Raw genomic sequence first — 11552 nt, forward strand, 5'->3', positions numbered from 1 at the left:
TGGCTAAAACTTTCTATACCTAATCCTCAAGTCAACTGGAAAAAAAAAAATGAAGATCTGTCACCTAAGCTGCAAATAAAAATATTTGAAGTTGTCCAAATTATTGGACATGATTCAAATCATTGGATAATGATTCAAAGATAGGAGGGAAAGGGGATAGGTTCCGGAGGCAGGATCGGGGAGGGAGGAGACAAGGAAAGCACAGCTAGGGAAGGAAGGAAGCAGGAAAAGAGGGAGAAAGAGAAGGGGAACATCAGCTAGGGAAGAAACTCCTTCCCTTTACAACTACGGGACAGGTGAGCAGTGGACATCAAAATGGCATCACTAAGCTACTTAAGTTCGCTGGAGAAAATACCCTTTAGAGTGGAAGGAGCTTCAATTCTCCTTTGTTGAGATATCCTCTTGCCCTTTTTTTTCTCCTTGGCTTGGATGCCATGACAACTGTCAGCTGACCCAGCAAACACAACCCTCTGCTTTCTGCACCAGGCCACTAGTAGAAATGAGCAGCTGGTTTTGCTGTTTGAGATGCAGAGAGTCCCCAGGCCAGCTCTTCTCTGCGGCAGAGACTACCTGCAGCACACCTGGGAGAAAGCCTACCAGGATCACAGGAGAAAGGTAGGAAAGGTGGGTGCCAGCCCAGATGGCTCAGAGCAGGTACCAAAGCAGCACCCACAGAATGCCAGGGCTTTCCCTGGAAACCAAAAGCTAATTTTATTTTCAGAGATGGAATGGTTAAAATGATATTTCCTTAAAACATTGGTCATATGCGGGGATCCTTGGGTGGCTCAGCGGTTTGGCACCTGCCTTCAGCCAGGGCGTGATCCTAGAGACCTGGGATCCAGTCCTATGTCAGACTCTCTGCATGGAGCCTGCTTCTCCCTCTGCCTGTGTCTCTGCGTCTCTCTCTCTCTCTCTCTCTCTCTTTCTTTCCCTGTGTGTGTGTGTGTCTCTCATGAATAAATAAATAAAATCTTAAAAAAAAAACATTGGTCATATGCATTGTCATACAATAAAAATTACTTTAGGGATCCCTGGGTGGCGCAGCGGTTTGGCGCCTGCCTTTGGCTCAGGGCGCGATCCTGGAGACCCGGGATCGAATCCCATATCGGGCTCCCGGTGCATGGAGCCTGCTTCTCCCTCTGCCTGTGTCTCTGCCTCTTTCTCTCTCTCTCTGTGACTATCATAAATAAATAAATTAAAAAAAAAAATTTAAAAAAAAAATAAAATAAAATAAAAATTACTTTAAATGGATTGTGACTCTCATGTGTCATATTTTAGGACTCTGAATCATGGCATGTTTACAAAGTACTTAATTTTTCCTAAATGACTTGAAATATCTTAGGACACAAAAATCTGAGGGACCCTCTTCCCTGTCAAAACAGCATATTCCAATGTGAACTAAAAGCCGACTTTTATCTCCACTTGGAGATATGCTATTATTTCCATTATTTGATGCAAATGTGGGTATCATTTGAGAAGTTCACCTTGTGCTTTTGAAAGACCTGCTGTGATGGTCTTCTGCTGCTGGGACGTCAGTGGTGCTACCCAACCACCCGATGCTCAGCTGGTGCTGTCTCTCTGTGCCTGTGTTCCTCAAGCTTGAGAAATTCTCTTAAGAAGGGAATAACCTGAGAAGGGGGTGTTGCTCTGTGATGCTCTGAAGGCACCTCCCCAGAGTGGGGGGACCCAAGTTTTCGGCAGGATACAAGTCCAGATGAGCCTTTCTACTGCCCCTGGGGTTCTACCTGCCTGGGTTGTGGTAACACCGTAGCCTCAGGGAAATCACACTTACTGCAAGGCTGCTCTGGTGCCCACCCCAACCTGGGCCCACCACCTGTGGCCCTCCGGACCGTCCCAGGGCTCACCCTCACTTCCTCAGACCTCCAGGCCTCCTACAATCTCCTGTGTGCCCATTACTTTCTGGTTCCTTGTTCTTCCATCTCATGTCGCCACATGATTGAAGTAACATATTTATCTTGTCTTGTTTGTTTCCCCCATCTGGTGGGGGGGGCGGGCGGTGGCTGCATCATGCTGTTATGACATCATCAGCACATAGTGAGTCATACTTAGCAAATACTTGTTGGCAGTGAAGAACTGAAAGAGAGCTTATGGTAATAATACAAAATCAACTGGCATTGCCTCTTTGAATAACAGATAAGAAAGGAAATGCATGAGGGTTTCATTGTTCATCTGTGCATCCCAGGGACTAGACTCATCTCTCATAAGAGGTAGTGGTCGATAAACAGCCTCAGGTACGTAAATAACTCTGCTCTGTGCCTAAGAAACTGTAAGATAAAGAAGATTTGCAATTGTCATTGTATGAAGCAGGGAACTGATGAAAGGGGAAGGTGGTGTGCCAGCATTTGGCCCCGGGCCCAGGTGTGGTTGTGGAGCATGAAATTCTGTTGCCCCAATGTGCCCCCCTCTGAGGTGTCTCAGGAGCACAGGGTTGCTGGCTGTAAGCACGGAGTGCTAAAACACCCTAATGTGGCGTGGCCAGCAGCGGAGGATGTGGGGCAGGGGAACCCATGCTCCCAGCATCAGGTGTTAAAGGGAGGGAATGACGTGAAGACGGGGAGCAAGTCTCAGATACAGTCAACTAAGAAAGCTGAAAAGTGGGACCCCTGGGGGGCTCAGTGGTTGAGTGTCTGCCTTCTGCTCAGGGAGTGACCCCAGGGTCCTGGGATCAAGTCCCATGTCGGGCTCCCTGCATGGAGCCTGCTTCTCCCTCTGCCAGTGTCTCTGCCTCTCTCTGTGTGTCTCTCATGAATAAATAAATAAAATCTTAAAAAATAAAAGCTGAAAAGAAGGGAACTGTGGGTGTGGAATGGGGCACCTAGAGCCAGAGGGGCCGTTCCCAGCGGGGCTGGTGCCAGGAGTCTTGGCAGGCGTTTGCTGGAGGGGATAGATCAGGACAGAATGGAGGGTTCAGGTAGCTGGTGTGGAACTCATTGTGGAAAGACAAGGCTGCGGTCCAGATGGCGAAGGCCCCGGTGACTGAGGGAAACACGGGTTAGTGATAGGAAGGAGAGGAGAAGAGAGGATGGGGCATGGTGGCCACACTGCCCTTCTAGAGGCAGCAGCAAGAACTAACGCCAAATGGCACCTGCTGGCACCAACACTTGGCTTAAAGCAAATGCTTCTTCCATATTAAGAGTAAGGGGCATTAGCTCTTTAGAGTTACTTAATTTCTTACTACTTGGCTGAGAGTCCTTGGGAACACATAGGACTCTGATGCAATAGAAGGGAGAAAAGGATTTGCAGGTGAGTGCTGTGCCCACAGCATCTGTTGAGCGAGTGCCGTTCTCAGTCTGGCGTCCCAACAGGACTTCATCTCTTACAGCCTGAACAACTAGTCATGCTTTAAAATAAAATTTAAATGACCTTAATAAAATAGAAATCACTGCTGATACTTCCCTAACATAATGAGATAAAATATCTCAGTCCTAAGACAGTACTCAAGTAACAGTGAAACACTAAAGGTATTCCCTGTAAAGTAAGAAATAGGACAAGGATGCCTACTATCTCATATACTCTTTTGATTTGTGTTGGAGGTATTAGGAAGCAGACAAGACAAATCCATTAGGCATGAAAATGTAATGAAGTAGGTAATGGTTTGTTTTTTTTTTTTTCTATTTGCGGATGAAATGATTAAATATCTAAAGAACCCAGAAGAATCAATGGAAAAACAAATATAAATTGGGAAAAATAATTGTGACTTATATCACAAAGGGTTAATATCCTTATCTATAAAGAACTTCTAAAAAGAAAAAGAAAAATGCACACCACCTCACATGAAGATGGGCAAGGAGTATGAACAAGAGTTCAAAGAAAAAGAATTGCAAACAGCTCTTAACCTGTAAAAAAGTCAGTTCACTTCACTTGGAGAAATGCAAATTAAATCTACACTGTAATATCATTTCTCAACTAACAGGTTGGCAAAAATCCCCCAAATTGTTGGCAGTGCTTTGGAGAAAGAGGCACTATACACAGTGTTGGTGGGCATTTAGCAGGCACAGCCCCCCAGGGATTTAGCAAGCCCTAATGCCAGTGCACACATAGTTAGCCTTTAATCCAGAACTACCCATTCCAAAGGCACACTGGCAAAGAAAAGAAATTGCAAAAGATACTAACTCCAGCAGTATCTGTAATAGCAAAATCGAAGCTAGCCCAAATGTCCATCAAAAGCAAGCTGGGTGAATAAGTTAGGATGCTTCTACATGACGATATAATATGCGATACAAAAAAGAACAGGAAACCTCTCTGTGTGCTACTATAAAATTAGCCTAGAATGCATTGTGAAATGGAAAAGGCAACGTGAAGAAAAATGTGTAAAAAACACTACATTTGTCTAATAAAGTGCCAAGAGTCCTGGGAAATGGGCATCCTGTCCGGGCAGGAATGACAGCTGCAGACTGTGGCAGGGTAAGCATGAGTATGTCAGTGGATGGCCAGCCCTCTGCTTCAGCCACCACCTTCTTTAAAAAGTCTCGTGATTCCTGTGTTACTATGGATGCTAGTATGTGGGTGTATCTTTCCAGAAACTTTTAGGAAGGACCTCCTCTTTACTACTGATGTTCTGACATTTTATGATGACATACTTTCATGTGAATCTCTTTGAGTTCATCCTGATGGATTCTTTCATTTTAGAGACCTTGAAAATTCTATCCCTTACACTTTCTTTTTCTTTTTTTAAGATTTTATTTATTTATTCATGAGAGACACATAGAGAGATGCAGAGACACAGGCAGAGGGAGAAGCAGGCTTCTTGAGGGGAGCCCAATGCGGGACTCCATCCCAGGACTCCAGGATCATGCCCTGGGCCGAAGGCAGAGGCTCAACCGCTGAGCCACCCAGATGTCCCCCCTTTTACTTTCTAGAAACCCTACAAGTTATATGTCTGAGACCCAATATTGAGCCTTTAGTTTCCTTTTATTTTCTCGTCTGCTGCCCATCTCTCTATTTCTGGCTCACTTTTGGGAGGTTTCTTGGTTTTATCCTCAGCTCCTTAATTCAATTTATTTCAGCATTAATTTTCAAGGACTATTATCAGTAATTACTCTCTTTTCCTAGAATACCCTTCTTGTTTTAGGGATGCAGCATCTCTTTTGTCTCTCCAAGATTGTTACTTAACGTTTACTTGATATTTTCCTCTGTTCCTTTCATCGTCTCTGTCTCTTCAAGGTCCCCTGTTTGGTTTCTTCATTTCTCACTTTCGTGTTGGAACTATCTGTCCAGTGTCTGGAAGATGAAGTACTAGAAATTGACTGAGGCTCTGCATGCTCTGGTTAGTCCAGTTTTGTGGACTCCCCATGTCTGGGCATGGGGTCTTTGGAGCAGTGATCCTCACGGAAATCTGCCTAGAGAACCTAACTTTTTAGGCACTGAGCCAGGAGGAGCCCTGAACCCCTCCTCTCCCCCAGCCACACACACACTGTGCCCTCAGCCAGAGTCTTCCACACTCATATCTCCAGAGGCATGGAAGACAACTGCAGGCATTCCCTGCTTCTTGCAAAGACTCAACCAGGAAAAAAAAAAAAAAAAAGACTCAACCAGGCCCCAGCTCTGGGCCTCGCCAGGCACTGTGGTTGCTGGTATCTCTCAGTGCTGAGCATCTTAGTGGTTCTTTCAGGTGAACCCTGTCATTCTCTGTCTCCCCTCAGCTGCTCTCTCTGACACCCACATCAAACACTCCAGACTTTACCCCAAGATCGACATCTGTTGGTGATTGTGCCCGAACCAGTCTGTACTATGATGGTTATAAAATGGCAATGTTTCAATGTCTCCACCCCCTCCACATTTAGCAACTGTTAGGAAGAGTATCTTCTCCTCTATATTTAGTGTGTATAATAGATGAGAGGGAGCTTCTCGGAAGACAGTATGTTCAAAAGACCTTGATCAAAAGTAAGTGCTATAATATGGCAAATTAGTGTCATATTTTTAATAACTATAATTAGTCTGAAATTTTTATCTGCAGCCCAAACTAACTTACTATGGATAGTTACACACAGTCACCCAACACAGGATTTACTGGCTACCCTCCAAACTGCTCACCACCTCTCTTCACGTCTTGCTGTCACCAGGCATCAAAACTGCAAGCCTCAGACCTTTCTTCATCACTTCTTTCTCCCTCACCTCCACCCCCACAGACATGTGCTTCCAGGAGGTCTGTCTCCTATGGACCCTTCTTCCACCATCACTGGCATTCCTCTGCTCACCATCCCACAGCCCTAAGTGACTGGCCACCCCACCTCTGGTCTTCTTTTCCTCCATGGTAACAGTGGGCCTTCAGGTCACGTACATGGTTGTGTTACTCCCTTGTCTTTGTTCTTTAGTCTTCCCTCATATTAGGGGCCAAGTGTCAATTCCTAAGTGTGCCATCCAACCTTCCCACCATCTAACCCTTTAGCCCTGTCCTGGCTCTCTGCATGTGAGCTCTGCTCCACCACTGCATGGCTCTGCGGATTTAATTCCCAGAGTGAGCAATGCTCACGTTATCATTTCAGACAGACTCAGTTGGTGGGGTTTCCCAACATTGTCTCATGCAGATTATCGGCTAAGAGGACCAAGTAGCTGGTGGTCTAAAAGCAAGTATCTAGAGTATTGGGGGGGGGTCCCTTTTGTTGCAGATGGTAATACATATGGCCCTCATGCATTTACTCCATCTTACTTTAAAACATAAATTTTCTTCCTTTGTCCATTTTCTGATAGGAAGGTGCAGAGATCATTTTGAGTTAATCCATGTTTCAGGAGCTCATCCTGAACATATTGCTGGCTCAGAAATTAGAGTGAAGGCAATAGAGTTTCATAATTCACTCCTTTTTAAAGGCCTCTGGAGACAGAATAGAAATGTCTACTGACACTTACATTTAATGAATTCTTACTCCACGTCTACTTAACTCTCTACTTGAGAACAACAATGTAGGCTCATTTCCCAGGGCTGCCTGTTTCCCTCCAGGGGCATTTGGGTTCTGACTCAAGTCTTGAGCACCATTGAAGACTATCTGTCCCAGGCTGACTTGGAATCTTCGGTTTCACAACCATCTATACTCATTCCTGGTGCCATAGCCCAGAAGCTGCCCAATCTGAGTTCATGTTAGTTACCTGCTAACAGCGTGCCTGGGGTCACACTGCCTCTCTGCACTGCAGATCCAAGACGCCCAGCCTCTTGTGGACACCAGCGCCCCTCTGAGCTTCAGTCACCTCCACCTGAAATTCAAGAAGCTGAAGGTAAGCTTCATTCTACTTCTCAGTTACTGGTGTAGCTAACAAGAAAACATCAGCTAGGGCAGCCTGGGTGGCTCAGCGGTTTAGTGCCGCCTTCAGCCCAGGGCCTGATCCTGGAGACCTGGGATCGAGTCCCACATCGGGCTCCCTGCATGGAGCCTGCTTCTCCCTCTGCCTGTGTCTCTGCCTCTCTCTCTCTCTCTCTCTCTAATAAATAAATTAAAAAGCTTTAAAAAAATCAGCTCAGAAACCAGGGAAATGGAAAATGCAGGCTCAGTAAGGAATAAACAGTCCCTGTTATCGACGATGACATGTTGTGTCAGCAGCCAATTAACCTCATCTCGCCAGAACAGAGCTGGTGGGTGGTAGGTGCACCAGGAGTCTTCTCCAGTCTTCCTGCTAACTTTTTGTCTCCAGGAAGAGAGGGCAGGAAGGGGCAGGAATGCACAGTGGCAAGTTATTCACTGCTGCTGTATAGCAATCGATTAGTACCCTTCCCTTAAACATTTCTTTAAAATAAAATTTAAAAAAGTAAAAAAAGATAATAAGCAGGACCATTTCTTTACCACCAGAGAGTATTTATTTCTTGAAGTGTAAGCCATCTAGTTAGAATAAGACTCTCATAGTTAGGCTGATAGTAATGCCTCTGAAGCAAGATGCTATGTGCTCTTTATGTGACTGTTAGTAATGATAATTGAAGCGGGCAGAACAGAAGCTAACTAATCATTGTCAGGCAAACCAGCAGATGAATCTATTTCAATACCTAAAGCAAGTGGATTTTCATTTCCTCTGGGCTCCAATCTTCTCTTCTTCTGAACAATATAAAATACCTCTCTTAAAACATGAAGTGATTTCCTCATTAGCATCACTGTCACAGAGTGTTGGAGGGTGACCTAATTTCACAAAGAATCATAGCATCCTCGCTGTTATCTCCACTCTGAGCCTATGTAATTTAATCCCATCCTAATGTATTCCAATTAATAGAGAAAGGAGCCTGCATGTGTCACACTGGTCACTGAAGCTACAGCAGCACTTACTGATATTTGAAGAAACAATGTAAACCCCACAGTGTGCTTAAGTTACAGGAAAGAGGGTTGAAGGAATCCTCTAAACATGATTTTATGTATTTATTTGAGAGAGAGAGAGAGAGAGACAAAGTGAGAGAGAGCATGAGCAGGCATAGGGGCAGAGGCAGAGGGAGAAGCAGTCTCCCCACTGAGCAGGGAGCCTGACCAGGGACTCGATCTCAGGACTCTGAGATCATGACCTGAGCCAAAGGCAGAGGCCTTCTGACCAACCACCTGGTTGCCCCAGGATCTTCTAAATAAATCTGCACAGTAACAACACAGACATGGCTGGTGTTTCAAAAGGTTCCTCGTGTGTCTGTCCACAGCTGGAGGAAGAACGGCTCGCCGTCATTGACCGGGACAACCGTCTGCTGCTGGAGAGGTTGTCCTGCATCATGAGGACCATGGGACAGGCTGAAAGTAGAAAGAGCCACACACAGAAGAGGTAACTGAGGTCCCTGCACCCTGCAGTCAGCACTAAAGCCAGTAGGGCCCTGTGTGCTCTGCTCCAAGACCCGCACAGAAGAGCTGCCCCTGAGCCACAACACAATGCTCCCATCCTCCCTGCAGAGAGCCCTCTGCCTTTTCCTTTGTGGTCCACGAGTCAAAGTGTTACGTGAGGCTCATTCTACACCCACAACAGAACAAAGACCCACACGGCAGCTCTCACTGCTCACATGAGCTGTCCAAAGCCTCCTACATTGGCTTCCTATTTAAGCCTCAAATTCATCCCACAATGGGCAGGCTATCATACTTCTCGAGGTACAGATGGAGACACTGAGGCACCAAGATGGCATCTAGGAAGTGGGGGAAGCAGGTTCCTGCCCCAGGCCCTGTGATCAGGCAGTTCTCATACATTTCCATCTGCAAAAGCAGCCTAGATTGTTATTTTCCTGCCAGCACAAGGCTGGGCCCAGCGTCTGCCTGGAAACAGCATCAGAGGTCATGTAATTGTGTCTCATGTGTGAGGGTGACTGTTCCTGTTTCCTACAGGGGAGCAGTGGGGATGCTACTCGCTTCAACAACATGGCATTTCCCCAAAGTGGAGCTCTCTATGGGGAGGGAGAAGAGCAAGCCTCCATGGCCTCTAAAATCTTCCTACAGTTATTTAGAAACAGTCATTAATCCTAAAAGTCCTTCTTTAAGGTAAACTACCCCTGGCCCCTGCACCCCACAAGTCCCCAGAATTTGCTCACCGGTCACAGTACTGTCCTTTCTTGTCAAATGCGAAAGTTCCGCAGTGCCCGTGATGGACGCTTGTGATGCAGGCAGGTTTTCAGAGGTGCTTAATCCTTCTGAAATCTTTAACCTGGACCCGTCTCCGAGAAGCTCAGGGTAGTTTACAGATTTCACAATAAATTACAATTTGGTTGACAGCAAGCACCAGGAAGTGTGTCTTAGAGGAGGGCTGTAGGGGCTCTGCCTGAAGCTCTGTGGGAGGGGCAGGTCCTGCACTCCTGTGGGGCGGGTGTGTGGAAGCAATCTGTCTCTAGGTCCTCCAGCAGTGGTTCACCTGGGGCTTCACTCTGGAGTATCTGGTGGGATGGGGAGCAGGCCTGGTGTCAGTAAGGCCTCCGTGCTTCCTGGCTGCACCACTGTCCAGCCCCTGTCATTAAAAGCCTGCGGTTACAGGTCAACCTCCATATTCCTGGGATAGTTTACATAAGATTTGGAATCACTTTCTGCTCTAAAGACAGATATTTAACTTGAGGATACAAATCACTGTTGAGTGCTACTTACCTTAAGCTGTAATGAGGGAGCCTAAGCTAATAATTAATCTCCATCCAACTCAACCCAGGACAGAAGCCTACTGGGAGATGCTCCCACCTGCTGCCTAGATTCTCTATGAAAAACACAAGTCCCAACTAGCCCGGAGGTAAATCTATACAATCAAGTGGCTTCCCCCCTCAGAACCTGCCTGATTTGTCACACACAGGACAGTACTGAAGAAGGAAGGAAAAGAGGAAGCAGAAGTGATCTCGGGGAGGTGCCAGCCAGTCAGAGAGCCACAGGAAGAGCCTCAGCTTGAACAAAGCAGCCAGGCTTGAGGAAACCTGAAGGGACATGAAGTGCCCTAGGTGACCTGCAAGCCGACCCAGCTCTTCCCATTCCAGGAAATTAGCTCCTCAGGCTTTGCAAGTTACACACCACCTCCTTGCCCTGCTTGGATTTTAAAGCAGGCAAAGAACGTTTATGCCTTTCCTACATATTTCTTTTTATTCTACTCCGGACTGAGAATGAGTGTGGCACACTCTGGGCTCAGACTCAGAATGAATTCAGCTTTACTGTGGCTCTGAAGTCTCCTATCTTGAAGTAGTTGGCACCAAGCTAATTCAGCTAATGGCCCAGCACACAATAATGGTAAAAATGGTGTGTCCCTCAAATACCCACCATTTGCTTCAACGTGGATGGAACTGGAGGGTATTATGCTGAGTGAAGTAAGTCAATTGGAGAAGGACAAACATTATATGTTCTCGTTCATTTGGGGAATATAAATAATAATGAAAGGGAATATAAGGGAAGGGAGAAGAAATGTGTGGGAAATATCAGAAAGGGAGACAGAACACGAAGACTCCTAACTCTGGGAAACGAACTAGGGGTGGTGGAAGGGGAGGAGGGCGGAGGGTGGGGGTGAATGGGTGACGGGCACTGAGGGGGGCACTTGATGGGATTAGCACTGAGTGTTATTCTGTATTTTGGTAAATTGAACACCAATAAAAATAAATTTATTATAAAAAAAATGGTGTGTCCCTTTGTCATTAGTTTAATGGAGCCCCACCAAGAACGAAAGTCTATGATTTTTGTTAGGAATGCTTCAATTTGAGCCTGATAACTGATGTGGGAAACAAAGGCAGAAGAGAAATTATTAAATTTCCTTACTCCCTACAGCCCATAGACACATCCTTGAAACAGGCAGAGTGACCTTCCTCTAGGGACTCATCTGCCTCTATGTTGATACTTTGCTTAGGGCAACAGGCAATCTTAGTTCTATCTCCAGGATCCTGTGAGTCTACTTTAACATACAAAAATTCCTTTGGAAAAAAAAAAATTCCTTTGGAAACTTTCTTTATCTCCCCCCCCCAGATATATGTTGGCAGTCACCCCCAAGTATATGACCCTCTGATATACATCCAAAGAGTCTCATGACTGAGATTTTACTAAACAGTAATAAGTGACCTTTCCTATCAATAGATGCTAGCACCCTCAGGATCCTGAAAACCTTGTTTCCAAAATATGTGGGGAGGCTTACCCCTTCCA

General features: G+C 45.8%; 1 protein-coding gene across 2 annotated transcripts; it reads left to right on the top strand.

The window, feature by feature from the left end:
• Positions 1–486: 486 nt before the first annotated feature.
• CFAP97D2 (CFAP97 domain containing 2) lies at positions 487–10840 on the top strand. 2 transcript variants are annotated; one of them, XM_055336119.1, is made up of 4 exons: positions 487–615; positions 7150–7230; positions 8621–8739; positions 10231–10840. In XM_055336119.1, the coding sequence occupies exons 1-4, from the start codon at positions 526–528 to the stop codon at positions 10340–10342; spliced, it is 402 nt and encodes a 133-aa protein (XP_055192094.1). In that variant the 5' UTR covers positions 487–525; the 3' UTR covers positions 10343–10840. The 2 variants fall into 2 exon arrangements, with proteins under 2 accessions (XP_055192094.1, XP_055192095.1); XM_055336120.1 differs by having other exon boundaries at positions 10093–10291.
• The last annotated feature ends 712 nt before the right edge of the window (positions 10841–11552 follow it).

This window comes from Nyctereutes procyonoides, unplaced genomic scaffold (genome assembly GCF_905146905.1).
Source record: "Nyctereutes procyonoides isolate TBG_1078 unplaced genomic scaffold, NYPRO_anot_genome, whole genome shotgun sequence".
NCBI classification, from domain to species: Eukaryota; Metazoa; Chordata; class Mammalia; order Carnivora; family Canidae; genus Nyctereutes; species Nyctereutes procyonoides.

Coding starts and splice junctions, on each gene's coding strand:
- CFAP97D2 (XM_055336119.1), top strand. CDS start 526: ATGCAGAGAGTCCCCAGGCCAGCTCTTCTCTGCGGCAGAGACTACCTG. Junction 7,231..8,620: donor TGAAATTCAAGAAGCTGAAG/GTAAGCTTCATT, acceptor GTCTGTCCACAG/CTGGAGGAAGAACGGCTCGC. Junction 8,740..10,230: donor AAGAGCCACACACAGAAGAG/GTAACTGAGGTC, acceptor TGTCACACACAG/GACAGTACTGAAGAAGGAAG.